Raw genomic sequence first — 15,423 nt, 5'->3', positions numbered from 1 at the left:
CCCATTGGCTATAGGCCTTTTACCACATAATCTCGCAAAAAGAAATGAAGCTCTTTCACTGGGAAATGTACAGGGAGGAGTTTTTTGTACTTTTAGTCTGGATAGAACTATAATTATAACCCAAATAGCCCCCAAATTGCTTGGCATAACTCTTAAGAATTGATAAGGAAGACATTTATGGGCCAAACATTATGCCCTAGAACAGAAATATTGGCCTACCACACAATGTAACTGGGAAATATTTAAGAAAATAAATAAAAATACAACAAAACATAGATGTTAGCATGTGGTTTTCTAAGTCAACATGCGCCTACAGAGATCCTTATATATGGTTTGGTGTCCCTGATTCTATTTGAGCTTTACACCATTGCCCAGGTCCTCTAGTGACCTCTGTACTTCTGGGGCAGCTAAGTGGCATAGAGTACTGGCCCTGGAGTCAGGATGATCTGCACTCAAATCCAGCCTCAGACACTTAACTATCTGTGTGACCCTGGGCAGTCATGTAACCCTCTTTGCCTCAGTTTCATCACTGTAAAATGAGCTGGAGAAGAAAATAGCAAACCACTCCAGTATCTTTGCCAGAAATGGGGTCACAAGGGGCAGCTAGGTGGTGCAGTAGATAGAGCTCCAGCCTTGGAGTCAGGAGGACCTGAGTTCAAATCTGGCCTCAGACACATGACACTTACTAGCTGTGTGACCCTGGGTAAGTCACTTAACCCTGATTACCTCACCCCCCCAAAAAAAGTAAAAAATGGGGTCACAGAGAGTCATGCACTCAACTTTTAAACTTCACCCCAGTCTTGTGATGCCCTGGTTGACGAATGCCTTTCTTAGGAACCACTCTATACATAGGCTGGCTCCAGTAATGCTTAAGTCTACACCTGAGCTATCTTCTCTCCATTGAGCCTATTGGCATACTTTCCATCCAGCTCTGGAATTACAAATAAATCAATGCTGCCATTGTTACTGGATAGGGTACTACTCCCTTCTGGATCCTCTCACTATCCCTGCAACTTTCCAAACCAAAACATTCCCCTCTGACACCACATCTCCGCACATATTGTCTCTCCTTTTTAGAATAATAGCTCATACAGCTTATAAGTATCTGAGGCAAGATTTGAACTTAGGTCTTCCTGACCCAACGTCTAACATGTTGTCCACTCGATCACCTAGCTGGGCAGCAGCTGCTTCACTTTTGGATTTGTATCCCCCATACTCTACACAGAGGAAGCACTTAACAAATGCTGTTTCTATCACTACCACTTCTGGAATAATAAGGGAACGTTTTTCCCTTGGTTTCAGACAAAACACAAGGAGAAATATGGCACATTCAAAGAACTAGAGCCAAGAATGTTGGGCACTGTACCAGTTGCCAACAATAATGTCTGATTTATGAGACAGGATTCCTAATAAATCTCTCAATATAGATATTTGGCATCCAAAATGCCTTAAAGAATGGACAGAATTCACATACCTCAAAACAGCTGACAGGATGCTAGCACAGCATATTTTCCAAGTCCCATAAAGAAAGGTTCAGGTGAAAATGATCACGGTGACAATTCTGAATAAATTATCCCAACAACAAAATGTCCTATTCATACGTTGGCTAAAGAGGCATATCCCTCCGATCAGTACATTCTGAACACCCTTGACTTGGATCTAAGGTCTGCCTTACACTATGTGTTGCAAATATTTTTAACTAGCATTCTCTTGTCAATTTCTTTAAGAAAAGAAAAGAAAAGCTCTAAAAAGGGCAAGTAAAATGTTACCTTCAATAGTTGGGTACTCCCAAATATGCTCTGTCTTACTAAAGCATCAAAAGGATTTATATTGGTTTACACTAAGTGAACGTAGGACCCCCCACACTCCTAGGGCAGCTAGGTGGCAAGTGGATAGAGTAGCAACCCTGGAGTCAGGAGGACCTGTGCTCAATCCAGCCTCAGACACTTCACTATCTGTGTGACCCTGGGCAATCACTTAACACTGTTTGCCTCAGTTTCCTCATCTGTAAAATGAGTTGCAGAAGAAAATAGCAAACCACTCCATTATCTTTGCCAAAAATGGGGTGACAGAGAGTCGTGCATGTTGAATAAGACTCAACAACAAAGCACACTAAGTGAAAGCAAGTGATAATCATTCAGCAAATTTGCGTGTCTACTTTACAGTACATGTTACACTTGGATAAGTTCTGGGAGGAATACAAAGAATGATGAAAAAATAGACCCTACTCTCAATAAGCTTACATGCTAGTCAGGGTAACATGACTGTCACATCCTTGATTCCCAGAATTTCTGTAACCCAAGCTCACTCAGCAAGATGGCAACCACATTAACTGTTCTAAAGAATGCATAAGGAATTAATTGTCTTAGAAAAACAAGAAAACTGCTATTCTAAAAATAATTTCCCCAGAGAGCTACATGAGAAGGAAAATAAAAGTAAACATGAAACCTAAAAGCAAAGCATAAAATTCAAACAGGGTTAAAGTAAGCGAGGCCAGATATGTATGATGATAAGTGAGTCTTTTGCCTTATCTTGCCAGGACCCAGGCTTCCATGCCTCTTCTCACAGTCTCTTCACCATGCCCCTTCATGGGTACCCTTGCCCCACCTTTCTCCAGAACTCCTTTTGAGTTGTAGTTCCCCATTCAAATGGAAATTCCTGGAGGGTATCCTTGCTCCATCCTTTTGCCAGCACCCCGTCCACCGTTTGAATGTAAGCTCCTTGAGGACAGGAACTGTCTTGTTTGCTTGTATTTAAATCTCTGATGCTTAGCACAATGCCTGGCACAGAGTAAGTACTTAACACACACTTTATCTACCTTCCTATTAATTCTAAAGGTAAGTACAGTTTGTTTCTATTCTCTTAATTAAGAGAATAATTCTCTTCAGGTCTTCTAGGACCTACACCTAAATTCCTTAAATAGTAGCATGCAACATTTCAATGGACTGGACTGTCTCCAATTTCTTTACATTTATTAAGTCTTTGACCCAGTTTAGCCCTGTACCTCACTTCTCCTTGGTTTCTACATGACTCCCTTTTCTAAACCATTTCTGCCATCATTTCCCTTTTTTCTTGCTGCTCCTACTTCTCTCTCCTCTTGGTGCCTCCTTCCATCTTTGTCACTTTCTAATCCTGAATTATATTGTATGTTCACAAATACTCTGGCTTCTTTGCCTTCTAAATTTGTTTTTCCACATAATTTTCCTTTGTTTTCCCTCATTTCTTTGGAAAGTGAATTTAGAATCAAAAAATTAAAAACAAAACTTCTCTACTTTATTCCAAATACTCATCAGCCTAGAGAGATTCTTCCATTTTTGTTCTCCCTCATACTTCCCCATTACAACCCATTCCAATTGTTCCCATGGAATAGACCCCTTTTTTGTGTACCAACGTCTCTTTATCTGTCACCTCCTTGACTTAATAAAAACCCTGTCTTTGTGTTCTCAGCATCTCACACGTTACAAATAGTAGATACTCAAAATACCACCCTCTCCCTAACTATAATATTTCTGAAGCTTTCATCCTTGCCATCTACTCTTCTGTCTCTATACTTTCTCCTTCAGTGAACTAACCGACTCCCATCGCTACAGGTATCACCTGAGTAACTGACTTTGGTAACTAGCGTTCTACCCTTCACCCCTCTTCTCAGCTCTAGGGCCTCATTCTGAATGGCCTACAAGACATTTCCCCTTGGATATTCTGCCATCATCAGAAGCTCAAAATGTTTAAAACAGAATTTATTCCCATTGCCCCCCAAACTAACTTCCTTTCAAAACTTCCTTCTTTCTGCTGTCTCCTTTTTCATTTGGAAAAGGCTTTGAAAACTACTCAGAAAGGCAAAACCTGAGCCAAAAAGAAAATGTTATTGATTCGCTTTTTTTTTTACATACTCACCTTCTCTTCACAAACAATGTCACATTGAGTTTATCAAGAAATATAATACACAAAACTAAAATGTGGCCCTCCACAAAATTCCCTTCAAGATACTAACCAACCACATTCTGAAAAAAAAAACTGCAAGTACTTTGTACTGTTCTTACACTATCATTAAAATAAACTCAAGAAACACAACAGAAATCTCAGCATTTCTCCCTAGAGGGAAAAATAACATCATCACCAATAGACATTGATAAGCAATGAGCAAATATGGAGTGGAGATGGAAGGGGTGTTCTCCAGAACATCCTCTTAACAAAGGCAGTTTTGAGGCAATGGATTTGCCCTTTAAAGCCATTACCCCTGGATGCCACTTACTTATTTACACCACTTACTGGCCTGAGAAGTAAATACATTCTGGTTGTGTCCATAGAACCATCTCAACCACCATATTTGAGTAGCACATGTCAATGGTTACCAGAATTTTGGAACAAACATAGAGACTCAGACATTTCCACACAGAAGAACATGAAAGACAATCACAGATTGACAACATTTGCTGCAATTTGGTACATCAGGCGCAAAAACAGATTGATCAAAAAAATGTGCAACACGTGTGTTAGTTTAGCAATGGGAACTAAATGAAATGTTTGTAAGAGGATGTGTGTGACGGGAAGCACAATCCTCTTGGCAGATTGTGCTTCAGTGGAGACATGAACCAAATGAGCAAATAGTACCTGTCATGGTCTCATTAAGTGGTTCTGGACCCTTAAAGGCAAAACCATCAATCTTGATCCATTCACCTCCTAAATTAGGAAAATGCAACTTGAAAATTAGGGAGAAAAAAAGGAAACTTGGCTTTTCCACATGTCACTCCCTCCTTAATATATGTTTAAATTATATTGTTGAGAAGTGGATTGCAAAGGATGGGTCTGCTATACTGAGATATATATATATTTCACGTCACTCAGCAATGGAGAGGCAGTAGGGCCTATTGGGCAGAGAGCTAATCTCAAAGACAATATGGCCTGCGTTCAAATCCTGTCTCTGACACATCCTGGCTATGTGACCCTGAGCAAGTCACATATCCTCTGAGTGCTCTAGGCAACTCTCTGAGATTCTAAGGTTCAGAGAAGATATCAACTTGCATTGATGTGGGAATTTCCTTGCCTGAGAGCTCCCCTTACCAATGAAATAATAGTTTCAGTCCCTATAAACTCAGCTATATAGTTTATTTTAATATATGCTCATTTTAATATATACTCACATAACTTAATATATACTCACTTAATATATAATATGTACAGGTTATTCGGAGGAAAAACAAACAAACTCAGCTCTCTATTTCAAATATTCTAAGGGAAAGAAGAGTGTCTATAATATGGTTCTCGACCTCCAAGCTTACTGCTGACTTGTTTAACCCTCCTAAAAAAAATTCAGCCTTCACGATGACCCTAAGGAAGCAGGGAAGGCTTATTGCCATTTCCAATCTAGGTGACCCAAGACAACCTCCAATTCTGGGAAGACTTACCAAGCAGGCTTTCAGCTCTGTACACGGGGCGACTCACTCCGCTGTGGTTCTCTGAAGTAACCAGCACAAAGTACACTACCCCAGGCTCTGAAACATATGGTTTATATCAAGCCACTGTTTCACATCTCCAGGAGCAACACAGTTGGATTTACTAACCATTTAGTTTAAATGTTATAATAAAACTTGAAAAACTGAATTAAATGAGGAGCCTAACCACAGCTTATCATTTTCAATTGAGATGGCTTACTTTGTTCTAAACATAAGGAAAGTGTACCTGACTCCACGCCCTCAAAAATAAATTACTTTATGTCAAAATACATACACATTGCCATAAATCTGTATCTACATGACAGAGAATATTAGCAGCTTCTCCGTGTGAATTCAAAAGTTGAAAAAAAGAAGTTTGCAAAATGGAAGAACTCTCTCCATTGAATTTTCAGGGTCAAAAAATTCCAACACAGAACTCCAAAAGAATATTTTCACAAGATTTTAGTAAAAATATCACATTACTACAGGTGAGTGAACTTGAAATCCATCTCTAGGGATCAGACGTATATGCAACATTCATCACAATACCTGAATTAACACAGAATTCTATTGCAAGAAGAAATGCTCCTTTAACAATATTTGCCCTCTGTCTCTTGAAAATATCAATAAAAAGGAGACAAAATAATGTGCAATATTTAGGAAGCGCTCATATTGTGAAACTTGGTTCCACTTATTTGATCAGAGTTCATTGGGAAAGGTTAGATGGTCCGGCTTATTTGTCCATTTTTGGCTGAGTCCCAAGATATTCTAGCATCAGGAAAGGATATTAAGCTACCTTGGCAGTACAATATTCAGGAAACATGTCTCCACTAGACTTCCAATTTCAAAAAACAAGGCCCTAGTAGCATTCTGATCAATCACTGCTTTTCTAAATAAGGTACAGATCACAGGCTTGAAGAAGAGATGAAGGTTTGAGGTTTTGTTTTGTTTTGTTTTGCTTGAGAAGTGGATTTTAGCTTTGTCAAAAGAAATAATAACCATTCTCTCTATGTGGGGATCATTTCCCCTGAGAGTACTTTTAGTTGACAAGCCGAGGATACAGCAACAACAGATGCAGTAGACATCATCTGGTATGTTTAGTGTTTCCAGGGTTGGTATTATTTCTGACTCGCCAGGGTAGAGCTCAGTGACATTTGGGGTTTGGCACAATTTCTCGGACTAATTTACAAATGCTTTTCGTTCAGACAAAACACAAAATCATGCTTTGTCAAGCACTTTCTCTCTTCACTCTTTAAATTTATTTGTATTTCAAAGGAAATTTAATCCACATGTTTCTGATTGACTTAAACTTAGCTCATCAGAAAGTTGCTTGGTAAGAACCATTTGTTGTTTAAAAAGCTTTGGAACTCTCTTTATACATGCTTAAAAGCATTTCCTCCTCTACAGCATTTTGGGAGCTGTCCATGAAATTCAAAATCCCAAAAGGTCCAGTTCCATTCTGAACCCAGAAGTCTCCTGGTTTGAGCAAGCTTGAAATTTAAAAAGATACATAAGTCTTGCTTTACTGATAGGTTTATCCATTTCCTCACACCTAGAAAAGATACCTATGGCCAAACAACAGCCAAAGTGAGGTTTCTCACAATTAATCTCAAACCACAACAATTCTGGGAAGGAGATTTGCTTTTATGTTTTGAAACACACAACTCCAAAAAAAGTGGATGGTCAAGAAATGAATGACTGGCTTGCCCTTTTTACCTCCTGTTAGTCTAGTGGTGTTTTCAATTCAAAATTCCAGCACTCTTTAAGCCAAGATCTTAATGCCACCGTTTTCCTGCGGGAAAGAACGGGGAGGAAAAAGTATCCTCAAGTGGCAACAGAAGTGAGACAAAATGGGTACTTTGGGGGGAAATGCTATTCAGGCTCCACAATGATTAAATTTCATTTAATTCAAAGTTGTAAAGCCTTCAACCAAATGCTAAATAAGATACTTGTTGGAAGAGATGTGTCTACTCAAGGTAAAACCCTCCATAGAACCTCAGTATAACAGATGTTTGAAATAAGTACCAGAGTAAAATGAATGCATTCCTAGTTGGAATTAGGATGAGAACAATTTAAAGCTTCTTACCTTTCCATTACCAGAAGGCAAGATGGCAGATTAGATGAAACACTAGACTTGGAGCCTAAAGACTTGACTGAATCTCTGCTCTAACATCTCATGGTCATGTGGCCTAAGACAAGTGTCTTAACCTCTCTGAGCTCAGTTTCCTCAGCTATAAAGTGGGGGTATGACACTTTTGTTAACTACCTAGCAGAATATTGTGAGGAAAACCTTTGTAAATTGGGATGAATATATGTGTATGTACATAGATATGTGTGTAAGGAATTAGTATTTCAGATTTCCTGCTTTATTATCCCATGAATAAAAATCTCAATATTTGATGGTGGGACAAATAAGGTGAATAATAGTGAATGCTTAAGAACCAAATGAAGGCCATAACTTAACTGAAGGAGAGCTTCAAAAGGAAGGGTGGAGGGAGCAAAGAAAACCTAGGGCAAGAACAAAGAACTTGACTCCTGGCACACATTGCTGTCGTCATTCAGTCGTTTTTCTTGGTTGTTTCTGACCCCATTTGAGGCTTTCTTGGCAAAGCTACTGGAGAGGTTTGCCATTTGCTATCATTGATTGATTGATTTTCACTGCTATTCTTGGCTATTAGTGCTTCTTCCTTTAAGTTGACAAGGTATTTACTCGAAGATGATTTGAGTGGGTGAAGTTTCAGAATAAATGGCTTCCAAGGCAATAAGAAATTCAAGGAAATCAAGAAGCCTGCCCACAGACTGTATTCAAAACTATAACTCTATGATTTCATTTAAGATATATTTAGAATGTTGTAGAACTTAAACTGTAGGCATTTTGCCAAAATTTAAGGGGTTCCAAATCTCATGAATTACAGTTGAGAAGGAAAATAGCCTATTGTGAACTACTGTGAACAAACCTTATGAATTTTCAGCCATTCTGCAGAAAGTCATTTCTTGTAGTTCTCAGTTATAAGCAGGTTTTTTAATTTTCTAATTAAAATTTCAAAAATAAGCTATTAAATTTCTTGAGTTGACAAATTTTTATAGGCTTATGCACATTATTGGCTTATATCTCCGAAAAGTCCCTATGAAATAATTCTTCAATGACCTTGTAATTACATATAATTTACAGGAATCATTTGATGATGAAGCTTCACATTATTTCAGTGAGGGAAGCAGAGAATACACAGAGCGGTGGTCTATAACTAAGCTGAATTTTTATTTTGATAGATATTACTTACATATCATACTTGCCTCATTATGCCATCTTTACTATACCTGAATACACAGAATTCATAATTTCTGAAATATAAAATTGATAATATTTCAATTTGTGTGTCTGAAATAAAGCATTTTGAAGATATACCTAAACTTGGCATAGTTATTAGGTTTACCCTAAACATTAGCTAATATGAATACGTGAAAAGCTGAAACATAGTGAGGTAAAATGGCTTGTACAAGAGGACCAGTAAGAGGGCCAGAAGAGTTTGAAGTGGCCATCAGGTCACTAATGCTGAAATCCCCTCCTCTTTAACTGTAGGCTACCTTGTATTACATCAACAATCATTATACGTACATCATGTTTGAATCATTCAGACCACCAAAAGTGGACTTTGGGAAAGCAAGACCATTGTGTCACTTACCCACATCCTCAATAAGGAAGGAGTGCGTATCACCATTCACCTTGATGTAGCTAAGATTTTTCAGTGACTTCCCATAGGCAATGTTGTAATACTCCACAGGTCTAATGGTTGCCTCTTTGGGTGGTTCCCACGTGACTTTCAGGCCCCTCTTAGTGGACTGCAGTCTCACATTCCTTGGCTTCAGAGGGTGATCAACTATGCAAACAGCGTAACTATCAACTTAGAGTAACACGAAGTTTGGCACAATGACTATTAATCAGGGTAAATGAATAACTGCCTTCAGAGGCCAGGGCTGTAATCAGTGACCATCTACAATGGGTCCCAAGAGTCTTAATGCTATTAAAAGCTTAAAGCTGCACTAATACATTTGGGACACCCTGTATTTAAAATTATACCATTTTGAAAATACCTTTAAAAGCAAGGGAATCAAAGAATTTTAAATACAGTAATGTTCAGTTATTAGTTCTTCACAACCACAATAGGAAAACAAACACAATAAGCCCATAAGCATACTAACCAGCTGTAGGTACAAGTTTTAAAAACAAAAGGCAAATCAAAAAAAAACTACACATTCTCCCTCTCTGTGATGATCCTTTTTTCAAAAAACAAAAATGATGAACTAACACTTTTGCATATTTTTTTGGCTACATATATGTATGTATAGAGAGACACACTCTAAGTAAACATTTTAAAGCAATAGCAGGATTTGAGTGATAAAGCTGGTGGTTTAGGAGTATTTGTTTTAATCTAAGAAGAATAATGCCATTCTATCATAATTAGTGAGGAAAAGCTACTGAATTCAAGGTTAAGACATGGAAATATTCAAAAAATTCTTTTTTATGAAGAGACAGACTAAGATGCCAGCAACTCAAGGGAAGCGATCTGATTCTTCATTTTATACCTGATTTCAAGGTTCAACCCTCTTGACTCTGAAGAAGACAAAAGGATAATTTATAAGCACAACAGAATATAGCTTGAATTATAAATTGATAGCCTCCAAACCATTTCCCAATGCTTAAAAAGGAGTCACTAAAATGGAATTAATTTTAACAAAATAGACTGTGACTAGTAATTTATAACAATGCAAAAGGAGGACATTAAATGGCCAAGTTATGCTCCATCAACTTTCTGGCAGTCTGCATCTGATGCTTACTATTGTGGAACATAAGGCACTCACATCAAAGAAAAATTCACACTCAATAAAACAGAGAGTTTTAAATAAAAGATTTTAAATTAGTAACATTTACAGAAAAAGAAGGGGAAAAGGATTGATATATGATGGCACACACATTATGTTAAGGGATGGAAACATGATGGGGTAAATGATTTTTAACACTGAATGAGAGGACTGAATTTAATTAGTAAATGTTTCTGAAATACAGTTAAAAACTAAAAAATTCTGGTTATTCTTTTCAAAAGTCAGCTTTTTGTCTTTAAAAGTGAAGCACTTTTTGAGACCACTGATCAAAGAAACTACCAAGTGACAGAAAGATTTGATGATATTTGAAGCTTTTAGATAAAGAATGTCTACTCAATGGCATGGGTAACACTATTATCCACTAATGAAATTATATATATAAGTATATGGGTTGCTGAGCAAAAGTGGGGGGAGGGGGATGGAAATTCATGAATAATCCTTTTCCTTACCATTGAATTCTATTTTGAAAGTGAAACATCATGCCTTGATCAGAAGCGTTTGCACAAGAAAATTGAAGGAGATTGGCTTTGTCATGAAATGTAACGTGTTTAATTCAAACATAATTGTGAATTCAACACTTAGCCTGTAAACAACACAGAATCCACCTATGTCAAATAATTAGCTTTTGATAATGGGATAATTCACGAATTTGCCAATTTTTTTCTCTCTTTATAGCTGCTGGATTTATCTTTCACTGTGACAGGGTACATTACAATCCATACCCAGGAATGCATCTAACCTCAAAAGGTTAGACAACATTCCCTCTTCCCCCCAAAAAAGGAGTTGAGCCATTTAGCATCATTCAAAACCATCTGGACTACTGGTACTGATCAAATAAAAGGAAGAAACAAGTCTGGGCCTAATAAGAAACAGTTTGGCTATTCAAAACTGCCTAATTCCCCAAACCTGAATGTCCCACACATACCTCCTAACAGAGTTCATTGTTTTATTTGCTTCTGTTTATCCTAATTCAGAAATAACTTGGTTTTTGTATCAATAATAAGTAATTACTAATAAGTAATCAGTGCCCTGGTTCATCTGAAATGGTGTCAAACTGTTCTACTGACAATTTGGCTCAGTCGTTGCCTTTATAGCACTTGGAAAACAAAAGGAAACAAATCCTACTTTCACTCTAAAATAAAGACAACAGAATGGATGTCCCTGATACCACATAAATTACCTTCTTAAAGAAATTTGCCATTAGTGACCTTGCCAATTTATTGTATCAATTGAAAGCTAATCAATTTGGCCAGAGCTGACCTATGCCAAACTATGAAGAAACTAAAGTCTATTTTTGGTTCTTACATCCTTTCTTTCTGAACCTTTTTCCCCTTTCACGTATGGCCTCTTTCTCACATTTCCCTATACATTCTAAAACTACCCTCTACTACTCAGTGCTCAGTGAACTCATTCAGAAAGGTATCTTAGGAATGCTTTCATACCAAGATACGTATAATCAATAAGGTTTCAAAGACAACTCTCCTAGAGATATTTGCATTTTACCTGCATAAAAAGCCTTAAACAAACAAAATGAATCTTTAATGACAAGATCTGAAACTTGAGCAATATGAATGGTGGAAGTATTTTGGGAGTATCAGGGCCTTTTTAGGGCCCCTGAAATCATACCATGAAGGCCTCCATATACTGTACCTATTCATAAAGTCAAAATGAATTTAAGTTTCTTGTTTCACAAAGCAGGTTAGTCCATGTGGCAACATGTGAATAACATTTTCCCAAACAAGTAAACAAAATCTATCAATAGCCACTTTTTTTTAAAGACTATCTTTTCAACCTTGATGTTTGAAGCTGACTTCCCAGACAGGATTCTTACCCAACATTATCAACACTTAGCCCAACCAGAAAGGAAATGGGAAGAAACTGGGCAAAAGCCAACCTTCCCTGTGGTCCCTTTCTTTCCTTCTCAATCCTTTTAGCCTGAGGTGAACTCTTGTCAAAGTAACTGACAACACCCCTCTATGGGTACTGAAGGTTACTTACATGGTTCTGGGAGGAAAGCATTTTAGGCAGGTGTAGATTTGCCTGATAGGAGATGGTTTGATGAAAAATTTGCTTTCATTGCCAGAAGCATGACATTTCCCTCTATTTCTCACCTTTATTTTGAAGACCTACATGGCTTTGTTGTTGTTGAGGTTTTTGGTTTGTTTTTTTTTTACTATAAAATCATGCAGTCACTAATGCAGTTTGGGGGTTGGCATTGTGTCATGTTGGGAGATTATAAAAGAATGCAACAAAGTCCTGGCACATAAAGCTTAATAAATGCTTGTTGATTTGAACAAGCCTGGAAGGTTAAGGTAGAATGTCCATCCCAATGTAATTATAGTTGTTTATCTTCTTTAGGTAGCTAATATGGACAGTATACTAAAAAGCAGAGATATCACCTCACCAGCAAAGATCCATATAGTCAAAGTGATGGTTTTTCCAGTAGCAATGTATGGCTGTGAGAGTTAAACTATAAGGAAAACCGGGCATCGAAGAATTGATGCTTTTGAATTGTGGTGTTGGAGAAGACTTTTGAGAGTCCCTTGGACAGCAAGGAGATCAAATCAGTCAATACTTGAAGAATTAATTCAGACTATTCACTGGAAGGTTTAAATACTTTGGCCATATTATGAGAGGACAGGATTCATTGTAAAAGACTCTGATGTTGGGAAAGATTGAAGGCAAAAGGAAAAGGGAATGGCAGAGGTTGAGATGGATAGAGAGTGTCATGGAAGCAACAAATATGAGCTTGGACAGACTTTGGGAGATAGTGGGGCTTGTGTGCTATAGTCCATGGGGTCACGAAAAGAGTCAGAGACAACTGAATAACTGAACAACAAAAACAACAGAATCTCCTTTAGAATTAATTCTTCTTGAGGGAAAGCATAATGTACTAGCAGAGTTCTGGTCCTGGAGTAAGGGAGAACTGGACACATATCTTTCCTCTGACGCTAGCTGAGCATGAATGGGCAAGTCACCTAATGTCTGTGGACCTCACACAACTCTCTGAGACTTATCTTCTAAGTTATAGACAGCAATCCACCTTTTAGCACAGGGATTATGTTGAGGATACAGATAAAAAGCAAATGATCTACCTTAGATATGGGGTTCCCATTTGAAATCACAAATTCTCGTTGGATGTTCTGCTTGTCTTAGGCAAACACTACTAGGAGCACCTTTTAACACTCTGATAGCTGGCTCTCTAAAGAAAAAAGAACTGCAAAAGAGGGGATCTTAAGATGCAAGTGGAACCATTTAACTTGATACAGAAAAGGGTGGGAGGTAGCTGAAGAAGACTAGAGTACATGACAGGTTATTGTCTACTCATTTGGTTACCAGATGTTCTTTTTCTCCAGAGGAAGCAAAATGAGGAAATGGGTTTAAGCTGCAGCATAAGGGATTTAGGTTAAATAAAAAGAAGAATTTCCTCCCTGGATTTTTCCCCATCCCCACCCATTCAAGAAAGACATATGCTCAGTTTCTCCAGACAGGGCTGGGCACCTGGAAATAGTCTGCTGGGCCTCAAGCTACTTCACTTTATCATTGTGGTTCCCCACAGTCAATGTTATCCAGACCTTGTATGGTGGACCCTGCATAAAATAATATCAGCGTGACCCTTTGATGATTTTGCTGATACATTTGCAAAAGACAAGGTACTACCAAGGAATGTTAAGTGTGAAAATCACCAGGTTAGGTGATGCTGGGTCCAGTTGAGATCATTACCTGCCTGGTGTGGCCAACATTTTATCACAGAAGCCAGCCGCTAATTACTGATATGAAACCCTGAGACATTAAAGGGTCATTTTATAGTCTTTTTTTTTTTTTGAGAAAAAAAAAGTTTTAATTTGGGCTGTAATTAGGGGTTGCTCAGTCTGCAATCTCCAACTTCACTTTTCTTTTTTCCCAACCTTCACCCTGTACTTAAATAGTTCAACTCTACACTGTCCTCTTCTCTTGAATTCTTGCCCCTTTGTACTACCAATACTCACATCAATCAATCAATAAACATTTATTAAATATACTATGTGCCAGGCACTGTGCTAAACACTGGGGATACAAAAAGAGGCAAAAGACAGTCCCTGCCCTCAAGGAGCTTACAATCTATCTTGCCTGTTTCCTACCTTCCATTCCTATTCCTGATTCGTTACCCCCATGCTACCAAAGACAGCTACAGTAACCAGACAACCATGTTGATTGGCTCCACTAAAAATTTCTATTAACTAACCTCAACTGGTCCTTTACTGTAGCGCTATTTTTTTTAACTTTCCCTAAAGTGAACTAGTTCAACCTACACTATTCTCTACTCTTTCATGCCTTCTGTTACTCACTTATCTTGTCACTAATTATGCCGTGCCAAATCCCAAGCCTAGATTATTCCAAAGTATCATCTGCCTCCTTCAATCCTACTCTGTTGTTACTGAACAGAATTGGAAGACATCATGGAATTAGAATGACTGAATCTACTTCAAACTTATATTATCTAATCTAAAATGAACCCCCACGGTAGCAAGGCAATACTCCTATTACTTCATAACTGATTCTTCACCCCAGATCCAAGGGTGGAGAACCTGCAGCCTCAAGGACCATGTGGCCCTCTAGGTCCGTGGGTGTGGCCTTTTGACTGAGTCCAAGGGTTACAGAACAAATCCTTTTATTAAGGGGATTTGTTCTGTGAAGTTTGGATTCAGTCAAAGGGCCGCAGCACTTGAGGACCTAGCCGGCCACATGTCGCCTTAAGGCCACAGGTTCTCCATCCCTGCCCCAGAAGCTATTATTAATAGCTTTTTCTTAGAAAAATAATTTTCTAAGCCTCCTATACCACCTCTTCCTCCCATTCTCGTAGCTTAGGACCTCACCTCATACTTGCCAAGAAAATAAAGGTAACTTGTCAAGAGCTCCCTCTTGGAGTCAGTCAGTCAATAAACATCTATAAGCACCTACTATGTGCCAGGCACTGTGCTAAGTGCTGGGGATACAAAGAAAGGTAAAAGACAATCCCTGCTCTCAAGGAGATCACAATCTAACAGGAGGGAGGTAATATACAACCAACTACATACAAAAAAATTTACATATATAATGAGTCGCAAATAATTAAAAAGGGAAGGCGCTA

General features: G+C 38.1%; 1 protein-coding gene across 1 annotated transcript in view; it reads right to left on the bottom strand.

The window, feature by feature from the left end:
* The window catches only part of LOC114031535 (fibronectin type III domain-containing protein 1-like), a 121,883-nt gene that overhangs the window by 75,977 nt on the left and 30,483 nt on the right, over positions 1 to 15,423 (bottom strand). Inside the window, exons 2-4 of the mRNA XM_027846670.1 lie at positions 9,116 to 9,310; positions 5,406 to 5,492; positions 4,612 to 4,680 (exon numbers count right to left, since the gene is read on the bottom strand). Coding sequence (XP_027702471.1) covers positions 4,612 to 4,680; positions 5,406 to 5,492; positions 9,116 to 9,310 — 351 coding nt within the window. The remainder of the gene's footprint in view (positions 1 to 4,611; positions 4,681 to 5,405; positions 5,493 to 9,115; positions 9,311 to 15,423) is intronic.

The sequence above is a fragment of the Vombatus ursinus genome, unplaced genomic scaffold (assembly GCF_900497805.2).
Source record: "Vombatus ursinus unplaced genomic scaffold, bare-nosed wombat genome assembly UNPS02015175.1, whole genome shotgun sequence".
NCBI lineage: Eukaryota > Metazoa > Chordata > Mammalia > Diprotodontia > Vombatidae > Vombatus > Vombatus ursinus.
Note: the sequence above shows the minus strand (reverse complement) of the source record. Positions and strands in the feature narration are given on the sequence as shown.